A 19,939-nucleotide genomic window follows, 5' to 3' on the forward strand; every position below is an offset into this window, starting at 1 on the left:
GAACTCTTAGTTTTTCAACCTTTTAAAAATACATTGCTACCACTTAACCATATGGGACAGTGTGAAAATTGTGGTAAGCACTGTGGATCTTCAACAGAAGAGGTGCTATAAAATGAGCAGTGTAGGAAAGATTGACTTGATTCAGAACTCCGCACTGACTACAAGGTTTAATAAAAATGAGTAGAATGAAAAGTTCTGGGTTCGGGGAGTATTGTCCACCTAGTTCACTGAGTGAGGGTGGGGGTTTATGGGAAGGAAAGAATGGAGAAGGGAATTAGGGATCATACATACTCCAAGGGAAGCTGAACTAAAGCTTCACAGGTGATCCTAGTGCTTACATTTCCTAATGTGTAATTCTTCACTCCATGCTTTTTATATATAGACATTTTAAGATGCAATTACAAGTTGATTTCCATGGCATGTATAAGTAGTGAAAATATCCACTGTGTCCTTAAAACATGGGTCTCAGGCTGTCAGCTTTGCCTCTCGTTTACTTTATTGTGCAGCTATGTGTAACAACCTAGTCCAAAAATCCATCACCAAAGTGTGCCTGCCCTGTCAAGGATCCCTTCCCTTACAGCTGCATTTACACACCAGTGCTCTGACTTCTTGAGCTGTTGTATGTGAAGTAGTAAAATGCCAAAACAGGCCATTGTTTCTTACCTGTTCTTGGAAGGTCTGTTTTTTCAGCACCTATGGTAATGGTAACTGGAAAAGAAATCTTCAGTTTACGTCAAGCTTTAAGTTGTTCAGACTGAATGTAGAAGTTTGGCTGCAACTGCTGGTTTGTGGATGTCATTGGTTATTCTGGAAGCCTCTCCATCAGGGAAGACTTTCAAAACAGTTCTGTCAGCTGGACCTGAAACTGATGCAGAAATGTTTTATTTCCAAGCTAATGACACAGGTGTGGTACTTTTAATAAAACATGCATACCTTGGATCCTTGTACTTGGTTGACAGACTAATTTAAGCTTGCCAAGTAAGCTTTCTTACATAAAGATGTAATCTTTCATCTAGGAAAGGAGTTTGGCTATTTTTTGGCATTGAATCTAGATGTGCAAAACTATGCAAGCTCTTTCAGAAATACAAGGCCAATACTGAGGTTGTTCCTATAGAGGGCTGTTATTTATCTAAATTACAAATGCTTTTTCACCCCAGCTCTGAGCATTTGCTTCTAGATTGGTCTTTGCATGTAGATTTGTGTTTACATGAACTGCATAACCTCTTGAAATAAAGGCTTACAATAAAAGTGAGGTAGACTTAAGTATTCTGAACATTGTTGTTATCCTTGCCGTTTTCCCTGGTTTTGCTCAGTGTGAAGGCTTCCTTTGCCTTTGAGTATTATTCTGAACTTGGTTTAAGATTCCAACCTTAATATTGGAACATGTTGTCCAGGAAGAATATACTTGGTGATATTCAAACCTTGGCTGGATGATTTTTTGAGCAACTTGATCTAATTGGAACTGTGTCAAGTAGGGGCTTGGACTAACTGATGTTCATATGTCCCATTCAACCCAAATGGTTCTGAATTTGTTTGCATCTGTATCTATCCTGGTTCTTTATACTTTTCTGTTTGGACCTAAAGGGGCAGAAGTAACTTTTTTTTTGCTTTTTATGTAATTGAATATTGAATCTTGTTCTGTGACTCTTAACAGCACAGAAATCTCTGGTGTTGAATTTGAGTCTCTTTCAGAAGGAAAGCTTTCTGTGAAGTTCAGTCTTCCAGGACCTGACAACAAGCTTTACTGCAGGCAGCTTTTATTTTTTTAGTTATGGGAAGGAAAGAAATTCCTGCCTCTTTTTGGTTTGGGCTTTGACCAAGGTTGGCACCTTGTAAGATCTTTGAGGACATCCTTGAGTACCTAAGCAAACTGAGTTTCAGTATTGTGTTCACACATTGCCAGCAGCTTCATCCTGCTTACGCATCATGAAACAAGATGTTGTCAGTTGAGGTCAGGGGTTTTTGCCATTTAATTTCATCAGGAGCAAAGCAGTAAATTAGGACCCAAAACTCAAGTACTAAACCTCTTACTCCTTATTTATGCTATAATCTACTTTTTTTTGCCAAAACTTTCCTGATTTACTTTTTGAATCTAAGCAAATGCAACTTGAGTATGTTATCCTCATGGGTTTAAGACGAACATCTCTGAGTTCGCATTCCATAAGTACACACTTGGGTTTTTGCTACTAAGTCAGTTACCAGAAGGTACTTCAAGTTGAAGGATAAAGAATAAAAATAGATTAATTTAGTTGATCTTACTTAATTTTTACTGTGAAATGCTACTTCTGTGCATTTAAGTGAAGTTTGGTATCTGCAAGTCACAAGTAAGAATTGAAGTGTTAAAAATGTGTAACTTGCACTATTTTCATAGCTTGTGGACTAATGCACATGTTCTTGCATGTCCCTCTAAAATACAACTTGAAGGGCACATGCTAAATTTACTGTAAGGATGGTTATAAATCTTTATATTTTGTTAAAGAAAGGTTAAGTCTTGCTGGCTGATAATGATTCAAATGCAAAACAAAATTAAAGTGGATAACTGAAGCTTCCTGTATACTGACGTACATTTTTTAAAATCTGGGATTAAACCGTACTTAAAATGAAAATTACCTTACCTCATGCATCCATAACAGAATTAGCTGTTGAACTGCACTCACTTTTGCAGTGCCTATGGGAAAGATGTAGATGCATCGTGTTAGGTAACTTGTGGAAGAGCCCAAACTTTTTGTTTCTTTAAAATGATGATTTATCTCTTAATTACAGCCAAGTCTTTTAGTAAACTAGGTTTGTTTTGAGTCACACAAGGAGGGAGTGAATGTTCTGTAAAGGATAAAACGCTTGTTATCTTCTTTGTATTATTAGTGTTCTTCCTTCTCAGGCTTTGTTGTATCTACTGATATGAATGAGTTTCTCTAGGGAAAATAAGTGAGAGGCTTTAAATCAGGGATTGCCTGACTTGAATGAATCCACACTAAACCAAATTTTGGGGAAAAGTGTCTTCTGGATAGTCCCATTAGAGTTCACCAGGACATAAGTGTCTGTATATACAGGCAAATGCATTCCTACAACAACACTAGAAACAAAGGTTGCTATAGATTAAGGAGTGTTGAGCTGTTGTTGCAGGAATGTATTTACCTATATATACAGACACTTGGTACTATCTTGCATTACTAATTTGTCATGCCTTTTTTTTTTTAAAGGGCATTTAGTATAAAATAGGATCCTGGAGTAATACCTCTTTTTGGTAAAAACTAACCAGCTATACAGAGCTTAGTGTGGGTTGATTTAAGTGAGCAGGTAGGAAATACAGACTTAAATCTTCATGTTCCCTAGAGAAACAGGTTCCTGTTGGTTGATCTTGCCATTGAAACAGTGATTTCAAAGGAGATATAGTTAAGATACAGGATTGATTCCTTTTTCCACATAAGGCAAATATCTGCTGGTATCCTCCTGAGGAAGCTTGAACATTTAGGTCAGTGGATTTTTAATTTTAAATGTAGAAGGGGGGAGGGGAGACATGGTCTGTGGCTAGTAAATATTAACTGGAGTTATATCAAACCTTGTTTTACTAGCAGAGTTGCAGTCTATTGCAGAACTTAATTTCAATTATAACTGAAATGCAGTGTTTTAATACACATGTGCCTTAAAAACAACCACAAAACCTTCCTTGGTGCCTCTCTGAAATGCCTAAATATATTTAACTTTGGCTTCATGCTGGTTTGTTGGGGTTTTTTTTGGTTTGGTGGTGGTTTGTTTTTTTTTTTTTTTAAGGATAAGCATATTCTGTTAATCCAAGTAAATTCTTTCCTGGCTCTGAATGTCTGTGCAACTGCAATGTAAACTGACAAGCTTGTATACTCTCAGTATTATGGAAGTTGTTACACAGAGAAAAGATTTTTAGGGAGTTGTCGTAACTGAACTCAGCCTGCCTGGGTAGTCTAGAAACATGACTTTAGAAACTAATTGTTCTTGCTCTTGACATGTTCAAGATTTGAACAAGATGGTTTAGTAGCTGGAGGGCTGCTGGACTTAAAAATAAGTAAGCTTAAAAAAATTTACATAATAGAGTCAACTGGTTCTAAAACACCACGGTTGTGCCTTTAGAGGAATACATTTTGCAGTGTGACAGAATTAACTAGTCTATTGAAGACCTCTGTACTTAATACTAGATACTCATAATGTATGTAATTGATCTTCAAAACTAGTTATGGAAATTGAAACACATTAAGACTAGCTTCAAATTTCTTTAGGCGATCTTAAGAGCTGCAAGACTACTGTGCCTCCTGTGTCCCACAGCAAAGAAGGGCCATGTACAAATGTGGTTTAAGTCCTTGGTATTTGATTAGGCTCTCAAGTGAGATGCAGTCTTGGCTGTTCAGAGCTCCTCAACTGTAGTTTGATATGCGGATGGCTCAGTGTCCTTTTTCTGCATATGTTTGTAGGACCCTTTCAAAGACTATCTTTTATCTTTCTTTGCTTGCCTTTTATTTTAGTAGTGGAGTCCCATCTCCAGGTCTTAAGTGCAACTTGCAAATGGAAAGTAGTATTTTGCCAGTTACATTTCCTGCTTCTGAAAGTAACTGACTTTCCATGAGTGGAAAAAGATGGGAATAAACAACAGTCTTAATATTTGGAAGATACTAAAGTGAGTTAATTATAGGATATTTTCTTGGTATTTGCTTGTCCTGCTTTTTCTCCTGGCTTTAGCGAACTGAATCAGCTGACCAAAGAAAGGACATCAAGTAGCAGGTTTCTTGGAGGCAGTGTGCTGGTAGTTTAGCCAAACCAGTTTGTTTGTCCCTTGTGATGTAAATACGGGAAGCCTCCTTTAATTGGGGAAGGCATCTGAGTTGTGTGTATGTCTTAATACGTGTAGGGAGCCAAAGCTCTTCACTGCTGTGCCTAGCTGAAGGACAATGCTAGTGTGAGTCTTTTCTCCCTCTGTAGAAAACTTGACTAGAACAGAGCATACTGCTGGAAGTTTGGGGAAGTTGAAACTGGAAATGGATTGATGCAATAACCTGTTTGTTCTAGTCTGGAAGGGGTTAGCTGCTCAAATGTAAGGAGGACAGTAACCTGGTAAATCATGTCTGGCTTTAAAACTGTAACTTGCTGTCTAAATAGGAGCTAGCAAAAAAATTCCTTATAGTCAAGCTGCTAGTGTTTCCTTACCTAGCTCTTGCTGGTCTCCTTATCATGCACAAGCACACATGGTTTTATGTCACAATTTGACTTTTGCTGTACAGTATTTACACATGTTAAGTGGCTGGTTGAACAGTGAGTGCTATTGATGTCTTGGCAGTCTTGTGGATGATGCCCAAAGAAGTACTTGGAGTGTCCTCTAGAAAACAGCTGTTTATGATCCTAGAAAAGCTAGCCTGATCCTTGATTAACTCAAACATGAAATTTAGGTGGTAAGTTCATAAAAAGGGGTCTCTTATGACTAAATAAAGCTGGCTCTCTACCTAGGTCAGGTCTTTCAATATTATTTGATTCAATTGTTACCAGGCTTGTTTTGCATGTACTAATAAAGAAATACCTGAACTCAGTGCTTTTCTTGTATTGAATTCACTATTTTATACTGTAAACAAGCAGGAATACTAATGCTGTGATCAAACATACTTATCCCCTGCCATGGTTGGTTGGAAGAGACTAGCTCTTCATCCCTGAGTTCATGGATGCAGGCAGAAATATTGCTGTGTGTAATACCTAAAGACAACTTCAGTTCCTGTTGGTACAACAGGATACAGTTGTATGCTTAATAGCTCTAATGCAGATCAGGGCTTTTTGAGGGTAGTTGGTATTTGAACTGTAACCTCTGCTGTTTAAACTTAGCCTGCTTAATGCTTTGAGAAATAAATATCCAAGTAGTTCAAGAGATGAGCAAGCTAATTGACTAGTTCTGTACAGAAAATGTCACTTCTGCAGGTGTTGAGGTGATTCTTAAGCTGCCTCAAATTATCTAAATTCTAAGTGTCATGCAGTTGCTTCCAGGCTATGCTTTTATCAGAATCTGCTCTGGAAGCAAACAACATACACAGCACTAGAGTAGTGGTTCCATAATTTGACTTCTTTCTGGATTAGTTTTGTCTTGCATCTAGGAGTTGGATTATGTCATGAGGGGTCTGAAATGTCAGAGTTGGTGTAAGATAAGGAAGGGGAACATTTTGTCAGGGAGTATGGGAGCAGTACCCTGTCTGATGGCGGCTCATGTTTCAGGGAATGTGAATGTAGTCTATTTTAAAGCAAACCCACCTTAAGTGTCACGCTAAAAAAAAGCATTTTTGGAGTGTGCCACAATTTTACCAAAGGCTAGTGTTAGGCCATTTGAAATGATTAACTTTCACATTTGTATAAGGTAGTCCGCTGTAAGTCATTGAACACTGAGCCTCTCAAATGGCCGCTTATTCCTAGATGAAGATGGTGAAGGTGGATATGCATCTTACTCAAATGGCCTCCTTGACAGAACAGTTTTTTCAATGCAATTTAAGAATTAATGGATTAAAATTGTAGTCCGTAATTGCATTGCGCAAGGTGTGCAATAAAAAAGTGATGTGTCGTTATAAGCCTTGATAACAGAAAACAGACTTTTCTGTGTCCTGCCTGTTCCTACCTGTGTAGATGATCAGTGCTATTGCTCTGAGCCTCTTGGGGGGGGCTGAGTTTCCTGTTATGGACACCTTATAATAACTTAACCTACTTAATCCTTTGAGAAATAAATGTTTATTCATAGAGCAGGTACTTGGTATTTCAATGAAGTTGTCTTATGACAAAAGCATTGAGTGATGTTTTGTTAGAGGTTTTAAAAGCTTTGTGCTAGACAAAGTATGGTGAAAATGAGGTCAACTTAACACACTTAGGCGCTAATAGCTGTTAACTGCATGTACATGGTCCTAAACTAGTTCAATGGGGGAAAAAAAAATGTCATGGGAGTATAAGTTGAAACTCCAAAGGAGTCTTCAAATCAAATTTGCTTCTTGGTTCTTCCTATTTTCAAAACTTACTTTTTTTTAATTACTTGTAGATCTCTCTAGTGTTGCATTGACTGTCAATAAAATAGAACATGTAAGGAGCCTGTCTTGATAGCTGTTGTGTAATGCCACTCTCGTAGAACAGCAGCTGCCTCTTTCCAGTACTCATTCAGTTAACAGAAAGGACTGAGTTAAAGCAAAAGGTTACCAGAGGGAAGGGGGATGAATAGGTAGTTTGGGAGGATGAGTAAAACCTTTGAGACTTCTGATTAACAGCCTCTTATCCCTATTTGTTTGTTGCCTTCCAGAGAGGAAGAAATAGGGGAGGGAGTGTGACTCATGGCAAATGGGCTGTAAGGACCTTAGTGGAAAAATGGGATGTATGAGGAGCAAATTATTCCCTTCCTTACTCTGTTCTGCTGTTTCAAATGGAAACTTCTGCTGCCTGGTGTCGGTCTTGCTCACTTGCTTTTTCTGTTTTGTAACTTCAATCTAATATTGCCCTACTTTTCATGGCTCTTTGGTTATCTTTTGACATAATATCCCCTCCCCAGCACACTTGGTCAACTTTCTAGCTTGGAACCTACACAAGTCTACTGAGTTTCCACCAGCTCAGGCCCTGGTCAGTGTTCTGTGTCCTGTCAGCTTTCATATCTGACTCCTAGTTTCAGATCCCATCCTTGCAGATCTCTGCACAGTTCAGACCGATCTGTGTAGCTCATTGATCCTTCTTGGTTGATGTTACTCGTCTGTCATGCACGTAAAATTGAGGAATATGGAGTAACTGAAATAATAAAAGGAAAATGATAGAATGGGTTATTAATTTGAGCTTTAAACTTCCAGTCGTTCATCAGAAGATCTCTGATGCGTAAATTGTATCCAGGCTTATGTATGAACAATTGCAGTGTTTGAATCTCAGGGTTTTATCCAAATGAAAGAGGAATTCAAAGAAAAGAAATGGAAATCTTAGAAGAAAAAGTGACATTTTTGTCAGATTTTGTTTTCAAGCTTGCTGTGGTCTTTTGACCAGGGTGGTTTTGAGATCCGTGAAGGAGAATATTGATATATAATCTTTTTATTCAGAAACACTTTCCTAAAAAACCTCTTAAAGTGAATACTATAATCCCACCTAAAGTTCCACTGATTTTTATTTTTTTACATCCATTATGGAAAAAATGGACCTTTCTTAGTGCAAGATCAAATTTATCTTTATTACCATTAGCTATTAGATAGCCACAGTCTCAGAAGTGCTTCTACTGCCTTGCCTACTGCATTCTTTTGCCATTTCAAGCTTTGCTTACTGTTTGAGATGTTTTTCATTTTAACTTTGAACTGTTGCTTCTGCATTTAATTCTTGAAGAGTGTAAGAAATGATTTTTTTTAACTAGTATGCAAAGATAATCAGCTTAAACTGCTTTAAAAGCAGATTAATGCCTCTTCTGAGTGCAAAGATGAAGGTAACTAATATGCCTACCTGCAGAGGGTTCCACAGGAAACTAAATTACCTACCATTAAGGTATGAGTCAGTGCAGTGACAGATGTTGACAAAACTTTTTTGATGCTTTGGTCTCTTATAATTAATTTTATTCTTCACTCATAGAAGCACAGGTAGAACAGAAAAATGGAATAAGACACTTTCAAAATGCTCTTATGTAGGACACTTCCCACCTGTCTTACAGGAATGAGATATTCAGTATGGCTGTTGATCTCTGCTTACTCTGTCATGCATTTGAGTATTGGTGGGTATGCTTCTTCATATTCAGCAGCTTTCCAAACTGGAAATTATGTAACTTAATCTGGTGCAGTGTATGATAGAAAGGACACATGGCAGTAGAAACCAGAAAATACCTCCCTGAAGATCAGCATTGCTTTTTTCTGTGTACATGTTTTAAAACTCTTAAGCAGTAACCTTACACTATCTAGCCTCAGGAGCGACTGTATTCAGGGTAGCAGTCCCAATACTCTCATCTCCTCTGAGTATTTTAGCTCAGCCACAAGCTAACTGCATCACCCTAAGTGGTAGGTAGCTGATAGTAGCACTCCATTCCTATTCCTTAGCACATTAAGAATAGGGTAAAAATAGTTTTGGGGGAAAGCGAGCAAAAATCCACTAGGAAGAACATAGGAAGGAGGAGGAAAAGAGTAATCTATAGCCAGTGTGAGCTAAAGCTGAGCAGAAAGCGGCCAAACAAAAGGGTGATGAAACAGTGTGTGATAATATGGTGCAAGAGAAGGTTCAGCCACTGCAGAGCTAGGTTATATGGGAGCAGTAATGTTGCAAAGCTAGAAATGTAAACAGAAATAGAGAACTTTTAATCAGAAGCTGTGCTTGCGTAATACTAAGGTTGTGACATGGTGTGGCATAACCAGTGCAGAAATGCCATATTTCAGCAAAGGGAGGAGAAGATACACCTTCAAAATTGTCAATTACCAGAAGAAAGTTTGGTTTGGTTTGTCTATATCTTTATGAGGATAGCTTTGTCTGTGGCTAGAGAAAATTTGTATTTGTTTTTTTTTTCCAAAGCTGCTATTATGTTCTGTCATTTTAGTTTATGCTTATCAAATGATACCTCTTCTGTTCTTGCTAGATACAGCCTTTCACCTAAGAAACTAAAGTGACAACTTTCCAATCTCCTGCTTAAATAAACATGTTTATTAAAACTTATCAAGAGTGTTTTTCCTAGCTATTTTGCCAGTGTTTTAATTTAAAAAAAAAAGTCAAGAAAAACATTGTCACAGACTCATATAATTTAGATTGGAGGTCATGTAGTCCAACACCCTGCTCAGAGTAGTGCCAACTAGGATGTTGGATTGGGTTGTTCAAGGGCTGGTCAGGTTTGGAATATTTCCAGGGATGGAAGTTCTACAACTTGGAAGCCATTATTCTGACTTTCCCCCACTATTATATTACTTGTGTTTCACTATTACAGTATGATTGATATATCATCCCACTACTCTACTTTTCCATAGCATCTTCCAAGAAAAAACAATGGAGGTAAGACCTGTGTGCTAGTTAAAGTGTTCACCTAATGGCCAGGTTCCCAAAATAGTCAACAAGGAAGGATCCTAAGAAGATGTTTCAAAGCAAAAGTTTAGTTTAAGTGTTCCTGTTCACATCACCTTAAGTACTGGAGGCCTATGGCAGAATGACTTCTTACATATTGAAAATTAGGCAATGTTAATATGTCCTTCAGCACCTGTGCTTAAATAAGAAAATCTAAACCAAACCAGCTATGAGAATGTGACAGCCTAATAAGAAAGATGGTGCAAAGCCAATTCTTTTAGTAGACAAGTTTGACTTTGCAGGATTTACGAAATGGTCCTGTTCCCTTTATCTTCTACCTTTTGCTTTCCTAATAGTGCTGAATCTGTTCTTTGTGGATCAAACAGAAGAGCTAATGCAAAGGAAATGGTGGGAGCACACAGAGGGGGAGGCTGTATTGCCCTCCTTAGGGGCACAAACTTAGATGTGCTTAGCTGTATTAATTAAGCAGTTACACACCAGTACTTGGAATTGCTTCTCCCTTAAGTAATTAGTGGTTTTGAGATGGTAGTAGAATTCATAGCAATGTTTCTTCTTAGTCAGGTTTGGGTTTTTTTTGTTTGGCACAAGTTGTTGACTTAGGAAGTGATAACATTTGAGGTCCTTATCTGTGACTAGCAGCCATGCAAGAGGAATGCTGATGAGCGTCTCGTGAAGTGTTTTCTGAATACTGGCAGGAATAAAGCGGAATTATTAACGCTTATATTGGAACATTTTTCTCCTGTTTTTAAACTTCTCTATAAAACTCTTGAGACTCAGTGGCTTCTTCCAAACCTCATTAAATTCAATAAAAAGCTTGTTGCAGATTTTGTGAAGGTTTTTTTTTTCTTGGACCTAAACCACACAAAATAAGTCTACCGTGTATCTTGCCTTTTAAAAAGCAAGGACATGGCCAGAAAACTGTCTCTGAAGAGTCATTCTAGAGTTGCATAGTCTGCCTTCATAGCTTTTTTGTTTTGTTTAATAAGCTTGCTAAGTATTCCTGTCAAAGGTGACTTTGTACAACCGAGCAGCATTGAAGTTGAACTTGTTGCATGATCAAGCTGGTACCTCAAAGTAAAACTCTGTCCTTTCTGCTTTGTGTGCCGTATTATCAACCTATAAAGCTATTGGAATTGGCATTTGGCTTGTTGGTTGAGAGATACTTTAAAATAATAAAAAAAGTTGACCTCTGTTGCAGGTAACCAAATGTTGCTTTTAGAAACTATTTTATAAAATTGTAATTCATGATTAGCTGAGGTTTTTAACAGCTGTAATCATTCATAGGGTGTTTTCTGTTAAAGCAGACAATCCTAATGTCACAGTTTTTTTTAAATAACAGCTGAATGTAGATATGAGATTTCCCTGAAGTATGTCCACCATATGAAATGTTAGAATTTCTTTTGCTTGATGCATCTCTGTACTTTTTAAACTATTTTTCTACTACATTAGTCCTAAAATTACACATCCTTTTTTGTGTACAGAAAGTATTTTTATTTTTTCCCTGTCATAAGCCATAAACTAAAGGACACAATAAATGCAAAATAGAGATTTTTTTTTTAATGGACCAGAATGTGAAAATTATCACTAGTTGTGGCACATCAGAGTACAAGCAAACTATTTCTAGCAGCAGGATTATGTTTATAGAAGCTAGACTTTTCCAGGCACATGCAGCATGCTATTGGGATAGCTTCCAAGTTATTGTGAAGAACAAATCTTCTGGTACACTGGATACAAGGGAGTGGTATTCCATCAGTTTGGCTGCTTGCATGCTTTAGGAATGGTTGGTTTTAGTCCGGAACTTGAATTTTAGGGTTTGTATATTTCAGTATAGAACTTTGTATCCCAGCAGTCATTCACATGCTATAGAAGACATCTGTGAATACCTACTGAAGTGACTGCATAGGAATGAAGCAAATGAGATATTTTCTCCATATAATTTTTTTGACAAATATGTTTTTGTGACACAATACTTAAATTTATTTTTGAGGAAATAACTGTTTGTACAGCACTTGGAAAGTAAAAAAGATAGGTCTGGGAGGAATGGTATCATATGAGCATTGCTGTTCACTTTGGCTTTTTTGCAGCTTTGTCCAAAAGTACTTAGGCAATAACCACTGTTTGGAGGTCTTCATCTGCTTTCTTGGGGAGAAAAAGCTAATTTTAGTGTAAAATTAAAAAACACTTTTGAAGATCAGTATAAAACTAATTGGAACTTCTATAAAAGAGCCCTCCTGTGGCCTCTATTGCCAAGTAATTTTATTTTTTTTATTTATTTCTGTGTACCACAGAAGTTTAAAAAAAATTTGAACTGCTTTGTGGCCATGACTTCTGAACTGTTCCTTACCAGAAAAGAGGCCTTAACCATGTTGTCAGAGTCCAATCGTTGAATTCCCTCTTTGGGCATGTTAAGATCTCAGTAGTTACGACTCCCATAGTAGTTATACTTTTTACTTTTCTGCTTTAATTAAGACAAACTAACATAACAGTTGAGTTTCTTGTATAAGTTGCTAGCTATTTAAGAAGTGGGTGGGTTTTTTTGTTTTCAAATGAAGGTTCATGTTTAAAAGTACTGTCTTTTTATTTGCAGTTGCCAATGTGAAGTATCGGAAGAATATAGTTTGAAACTTTCTGGGACAAAGAGGACTGTTTATCTCTCATTCTTTGGTAAGTTCATTGTATTATTTTGGTAAGACAAGCTACCTGTTGAAGGTGGATTCTACAGTTATAATTGATTACTCTCTTAAATAAAGCATTTTCCAAGATGCTAAACAAAAAAAAAATCAGTATTTTACTGAGTTGGAATTTGCAACCTTTAATTATCACCCCCCTGCCCCTTCTGATTCTTAGTCATACACAATCTTCAGACATGATTCTTTGTCTGTCCTGCTCCTATTCCTGAGTAATGTGCAAATGTCCATATTGTTAGCTACTTCCCCAGTAAATATTTTTGAAATCTATTCAGTTACTTCTATATGCAGTGCCAGGAAGGAGGGGAAACCTTGCTGTCAGGGATTGAAATGTGGGAAACTAAGTATTTATCCTTATCTCAGAATAATTTCCTTCCACCTGGGAAGGCGAAGAAGTGTTTCAGTTTGTAACAAGCATCTTTTGCTAAAGCTAGATTGCATTCTTGAATATTTCATTCTCAAATTTTCAAATGCTTCTTTGTCAAACTCTTCACATTCCTATCTAAAACTTAAAGGGCAACTGTGAAACAGCATGGGAATAGCTATGTTTTGAGACTAAGGGTCAACTCAATTTGATTTTGATACTAAAATAAATGGAATTCAGGATCTGGAGAGGGAAGGCAGGGGAACAAAGTGAAACGCTTGGGTACATCCTTTTTCCTTTTTTCCCCGTCCAATTTTTCTCTTTTCTTGCTCTAAGTCCAACTACATTTAAATGTATGTGAATTTGAATGATCCTTTATTTATATAATCTTTTTGTGTAGAATCACTGGCAGACAGATGGTTATTGCTAGTCTTAATTATGTACATAATTTAGATCAGAAGGCACATCTGAAATGAAAGGCAATTAAGATGTTCCCATATTGGCTGAACAGAGTCTGAGGTTACAACCTTTACTAATCATTTATCCTTTCAAGCAGAACATAAGGATGGAGAATTAACAAGACTAACCTCTTTTGGTGTAATTTAATATATGTGAAACTACAGTTGAAAGGTCAGCACAGTAAATTGATAACATAACCTTTTTAGGCCTCAGTCCTGACAAAAAAAAAAATACTTCTAATGATAAAACCAAGTTTCACTACACTACATATAAGCTATCTACTATTTATCTGTGATCCTATTTATACGTAGAAGCCTGAATTTGAGGGTGCTTTTTATGAAGATGTTTTCTTGGTCAGTTATCTAAGCTGTATTTGAACATTTCCATTTCATTTCTGGGAAGTGGTTTTTACTGTCATGGAGCAGCTGATTATTTGCCAGCTGCAGTTAAACAAAATGAGAATTCTGATTACATTCTGCAACTAATAAAAAAAAAAATGGTGTGAGTCAACTTGAGAATAGATTTCTTCAGCCAGTATGTGCTAGTCTCACTTGGTATCAAGCTGTCCTTCAGAGTAGCATGGTGTGTTAATTATCATGGGTAAAATTCAACAGAGTGGCTTGTTGGAGTTGACGATATGAAGAATGGTCTTGTTCTCACTTTAAGGCAGTGCTCTTAAAGTGAGGGTCAGAAATCCCCTTACTAGGTGTCACACAAACACTGATCCTTTTTCTATTCACATGATTAACCTGGAAGAGTTTGCTAAACACATGGATGGAAATGGGTTAGAAAGCTTTGGTATAGAAAGAGAGATTGAAAGTGTGGTTTCAGAGTTAATTCATATGATCTCAGTATGGGCTGCTACTGAGAGTAGCATGTGGTCCCTGTCACTGGTCCCAGTGGTGTATTTCCTTTCCCTTGTGCTTATTCCAGTGATCATGAAGGGAGTGGGATCAGCTTGTTGACATGATGGGAATTGAATTATTTTGTTCAGTATATTCACTGTCCATCAGATCAGTGAACTTCATTCTAACAACTCAATGTTTCTTGCTATTTTTGCCAGCAATTTTTAGAAGTACTTTTGTGTTGTGGCGGTTAAGTTGGTGAAGCGTTTCACTAATACCTAGAAGCAGTGTAAGCACGCAAACTATTTGTTTTAGAACTAGTCTTATAAGTTCTTGTACCATTTGTCTTGGCAACATCACAGTCTGTATTTGATAATCCTGATTAAAACTGAAACCGCCCTTTTTTTTCACACAGCTTTCCCAAAATTCACTTTAAAAAGGAAGGTTCTCACATTCATGTAAAAAGCACACTGTTATAATAGAAGCTGCAAAATGAATGCAGCAATTAGAATAAGAAACTTGTTCTGCAGTAATTTGGATAGTCTCTGCTGATGGTTTATGCTGGATTTTAGGAGCACAGCTGTAAAATTTTAAGATCTAATTTTCTAAGCTAATACTGTTTTTATTAATATGTAAATGGTTATATAGTAAACTTTAAAAATAAATATATCTAATCTGAAGTATAAAAGAACAATTTTGTTACAGCACAATGCCTAATATATTAAAACTTTTCTCAGTGATACTAAGCATGTTTGAGATTTGTAAGAAAGCTCATCTTTTTAATTAAGTCGGTGTTTCCTTGATAATTGTGCTTGAAGTTGAAGGAATTTTCTGAAATAGCAAGGTATTTTTTTATATTCGGAAGGCTTTACTATTAAGGTTTGTTCGAGTTGTACATAAATTGTCTAGATGAATTGATCTGGAAATGTTTGGTCTTAATGGCTTTAACAGTGGCTGCTATTCTGGAAGAGCAGAATTGGCACTGGTGAAGAGGTAGCTGGTTGCAGAAGGCAGTTGTGCCAGCAGCCTGCCTCCAGCAGCCTGCAGGAATGGTAACTTGAGATGTTCTCCTCAAAAATGTTTGCATAAATATGCCTTAACTCTTCATCGCTCTTCTGGCTGGCTGTAGACCTGACAGCTGAATGTGTGAGCTTAGCATTATTTTAAGGATGGAGAAGCGGATTTGTGTAAACTTTACAGTTTTTAAACCCATCTTCTCTTGAATCATTAGTCTTCATTATATCAGGATCTACTGCAAAGTTAATCCAGTCTGCACCTTTCTTGATGGATAAGCTGTAAGATAGAGGTTGATTGGACAAATAAGCCTGTTGCTTAGCCAGTGATCATTTTAAATTTGATTGAGCAGGAGGCTCATTTTTTAAAATATCGTAGATCAAGGAGAATAGTGCATCCTGTAATCTGAAAAACATACAGTGAGAACCAAAGGTTAGAAGCTGAAACCAGATGCTTTTGAGAGAACTGCTGAACCCCTCCTTTCTTGGTATCTTCAAGTCAAGAGTAGACATGGTTTTGGAAGATAAGCACACCCAAACACAATGTATGTAAAATACCAAGTCATGCTGGGATCAAGCACAAGCTCTTGTTTTGAATACAAGGGCTGGAATTTTATGGCCTCTGATATATTAAAGATCAAACCTGATGAATTTATGGCCTTTTTAGCTTTAGTTATTGTGATTCTTTGAATCGATCTCACCAGTTACAGCATGGATTACGTATGAACCATCTTTCTTCTGCTGCTTCTTTTGAAACAAAAATGTTAACTAATTCTGCCTTTTTAAAACCAATATTAACAATAATGCTATCTTCATCTTGCTGTTGGGAGGTAGCATTTCTAGATTTCCTTCGTTTCTGATAACTTAAAAGAATGTTCCTACTCTCATTTGTTCTTACAGGCGTGGAAATTTCTGTGCTGTTTTTTAGTTTTTCCTTATGAGTTTCTGTAGTTGATGGATTTGGACTTCCATCAAGTCGTCTAGCTTTTTTTTTTCTTGTTTGTTTAAAATTGGGATGTTATATCTACTTTTTACATTAATTCCAGCTTGATTCTGCTCATAATTTCCTCCTTTATATATATACACACACGTCATTCTGCAAGCTGTGCAATTTTGAGCCAACTTGCAAGCTTTTATGTGCTGTTTCTCCCCTACTCTGGGGACATAAAAGCATTTTGTTTATTGTGATGTTCCTATTTAACAGAGGTTTTGGGTACATTGTAATGCTTTCTTCTCATTGATTGCTTTTAGACAGTGGGGTTTTTTAGTTTCAGAATATGTGTATTTGCTGCTCCTTTTCCCTTTGCAAATATTCTGTACAATATACAGGATGTAGTTAGCGCTTCCTGCAGTCTTGGTGTGCTTGTGAGCTGATGGATTTGAAGTGGTTTTCTGTCAACCACAACACTGATAATTTGAAATATATTATAAGTAAGGTGACATGAACTGAGAACCGACTGAACTCGACTGACATATATTTGTTTGTACCTTTTATGTGCTGTAGACTGCAAACCCCATAAAATATCTGAACGAATCCTTTTTTTTTAAAAAAAAAAGGGAAGAACCTACCTGAATTTAAAAAATTTACTATAAGAAATCTCAAAATCAGATTGTAACTCCTGTATTCACTTTCATTATTAGTTCCAAATAGGGTCAGTTGCATAAACTTCAAGACTGTATGCTCTTTAATATTTCCAGGAGATTTGCAGATGATAAAAGATTGGGGGATTGTTAGATAGTAGAGAGAACAAGTCGCTAGTGTATAGTGATCTGGAGCTCTTGGAAAGGCAGGTGCAAGAAAATGGATATTTTGATACATCCATGGATGTAGAAAATGAGTCATAACTATAAAATGAGGAATTCTATCCCTATATGAATTCTAATTAATATGCTGTAGTTGAAACAAGAGTATTTCAGGAGGATCCGACAACCTGTGTTACATAAGAGATCCGACTAAATGATCACCGTGATCCCTTTGGTTTTATAACCTATGTATTTGTGAATCACCATCTGCAAGTGACTTAGGAGAAAATTCACAGTGATTTAGAAAGATGAACATGTTTTAATTTAAATTATATAAACATTGGTCTAATTGCTGCATTCAGAGGGGTATTCTCCCAGCAGTACATTCAAAGATGATTTTTCAGAATGAACAGAAGGAAACAGACACATTTTGAAACAATTTTGTTTCTCAGGAGAGCTAGTTTATATGGATTTAATCTTTTCATAATTACTGTTTGCTTGCAATGTTCTAATAGCTGAATTCTCAGTCTTTAAAAGTTAATTTGTATTTATTTGCCAAAAGAAAATGAATTTAATTTCATCGTTCTACTTTTCTGGTTTTCTAGATTTTAATAAGTGAAGGGGAGCTTCAAAGTATTGTGAGTAAAGACGAGGATTTCTCCTCCTATCCAGGGCCTGTCATGGTAAGCAAAAGGGGGTTGTAGGGTCTCTTACAAAGCAGAATAGGCTAAAATCTGAAAAACATTAGAGAACTAATGTTTACATGTGGGATTGTTGAATTTTAAGTGTAGTGCTAGACTAGCCTAGGCTGATGGTTTTTTCCTAATACTATTACAAGTCTGTTTTGTTTTGTTTTTTTACTTTATTATTCAGGCTGCAGGACAGAAACCTGTTTCTAATATGATACTTAGTTGTTTGAGTGCTTGTCTTTGTAAGTTTAATAACTTTAGTAAGTTACTGATACCTGAATTCTCTAAACACTTCATCTAGTTTGAGCTTTTCATTGGTCATCGATAGCTGGCTATGTGGTGAAGAAGGCAGCAAGTGGGAGTGCTGAAGTTAACTGTAATGCTTTGTTTCTCAGGATGAAGAGACTCAGCACAGCCTTGAATGCATCCAGGCTAATCAGATTTTTCCCAGGAAGCAGCTGATCCGAGAGGATGAGAACCTTCAGGTAATCACCACACTGCTCCTTGCCAGTTAAGATCACAATATGTCTAGTTGACCTATGTATTCTCTGGCCTCTCACATAGAATTTTTGTTCGCAGTTGAGCACAGTAACAGGAGAAACACATTTTCTTTTTAAATACTCATGTACTGTTGGTAGGACAAAGAACTTGTGCATTAGATTACAGGAGATTCCTTAGAGTGTCTGAAAAATACAGCCATTACTTGTGTAGTAATTTCAAGTGCTAGGTGTTATTCCATAGTTTAGAACTCTCTGTTTTTAAAAAAAAGACTAAGCCAGTTAAACACTACCGTTACTTCCTGTTACTGAGAAGCCAAAAGTCTTATGTTGCACAAAATGGGTATTTTTGGTTTCTTAATTTTCCAAAGTTCCTTTTGAAATCAATTTAGTTCAAATGATTTATCCACATAGACACTCTTATATCAACTGAAGAAGTAGTTTGTTTCATTTTAATAGAAAATATTTTTAATTCATTTAATCTGATATGAAACCCAATTATTTTCAAGTTGAGCATTTACACTTTTCACCTGGCTCAGCTAAATTGGCCTTAAGTCACATTTTTAATTAAAACAGTTGTAATTTTTATGTGCAGTGTAATATGTCTGCTGGTTTTCTTGACTTTATAATATAAACAGCAGCATGTTGTGCATTTTCATATTTGCAGTGAGAAATACGAAGCAAAAAGTATGATTTGTCCAACTGACTTCAGCTGTGTAGCATTTAGGTGTCTGGTCTAAGCTGGTTACATGAGCTTGCTTAGTGAATATTGGGGACCAATAGCATAGAAGATTATTCCTCTTGTATGTTTTGGCTGCTTTAGGATGAATGCAATAACACTATGGAAATGCCAGTCTCCATTAGGTAAGGAGCAAGAGCGTAAATCAAGGGGTTGGTCAGACTTCTTGCCAAAATGTGAGGATATTTTGCTCAGATTTTTCATAAAAAGTCATTGTTTTCCCTGACCAAGGACTTACTACTCAGGAAAATGAAGAGAAAATGAGGAATCATTTTAAAAAAAGGCTACAATTAACCTCTGAACCAACCTTACCCAAGACTTTCCTTCTTAGCAGTAATAGCTAGGCTGAATTCTCAGCAGTGTTTCATTTTGATTTTTATGATCATGTTTGAGTGTATGCTTACAGGAGGTACATATTTTTGGTAAATAGTTTCTAAAAGATGTTTTCTTCCCATTCTGAAGGTCCCATTCATGGAACTTCATGGTGAGAGTACAGAGTATGTAGGACGAGCAGAGGATGCCATCATCGCACTTTCTAATTACAGGCTTCACATCAAATTCAAGGAGTCTGTTGTGAATGTAAGTATTATTCATGCTACTATGGTAATACAGGTATTCTGAACTCAATCCAAATAAGAGAATTTAGGATAAAAGTACAGTGATCCTGCCTTTTAAGGTTAGTGCTAATGAAAAATCTCTATGATGTTCAAATCACATTTTTCAGGGAGAACAGATACGTATTTAGGCATCAAAAGGTGACTCAGCACCTCTGAAAATCAGGCTTCGTACAGAAGCTTTGCATCGTTCAACTTTGTTCTCTTTACAGCTGGCTGTGTCAGCCACTTGTTCTCCCTGAGCTCTGTATATGCTCAGTAGAGGAATAAAAGGTTTTCCAAAGGGCTGTTTG

The 19,939-nt window shown here is 36.7% G+C and overlaps 2 protein-coding genes across 16 annotated transcripts in view; one reads left to right on the plus strand and one right to left on the minus strand.

The window, feature by feature from the left end:
• Positions 1-19,939, minus strand: part of TBC1D10A (TBC1 domain family member 10A) — a 182,184-nt gene that overhangs the window by 20,530 nt on the left and 141,715 nt on the right. The gene's annotated exons all lie outside the window — the stretch shown is intronic.
• The window catches only part of MTMR3 (myotubularin related protein 3), an 83,720-nt gene that overhangs the window by 20,186 nt on the left and 43,595 nt on the right, over positions 1-19,939 (plus strand). For 6 of the 15 annotated variants that reach the window (XR_008236636.1, XR_008236637.1, XM_052796856.1 and 3 more), the window contains exons 1-4: positions 16,153-16,194; positions 17,713-17,790; positions 18,192-18,281; positions 19,495-19,611. Coding sequence is in view for 13 of the 15 variants with exons in the window: in XM_052796856.1 (XP_052652816.1) it covers positions 16,168-16,194; positions 17,713-17,790; positions 18,192-18,281; positions 19,495-19,611 (312 nt within the window). In the remaining 2 variants the exon portion in view is untranslated. Of the gene's footprint in view, positions 1-5,291; positions 5,415-11,754; positions 11,777-12,460; positions 12,482-12,583; positions 12,661-15,382; positions 15,404-15,959; positions 16,085-16,152; positions 16,195-17,712; positions 17,791-18,191; positions 18,282-19,494; positions 19,612-19,939 lie in introns of those variants that run through there. The other 9 variants (XM_052796862.1, XM_052796865.1, XM_052796867.1 and 6 more) reach the window with 7 other exon arrangements.

The sequence above is a fragment of the Harpia harpyja genome, chromosome 9, assembly GCF_026419915.1.
Source record: "Harpia harpyja isolate bHarHar1 chromosome 9, bHarHar1 primary haplotype, whole genome shotgun sequence".
NCBI classification, from domain to species: domain Eukaryota; kingdom Metazoa; phylum Chordata; class Aves; order Accipitriformes; family Accipitridae; genus Harpia; species Harpia harpyja.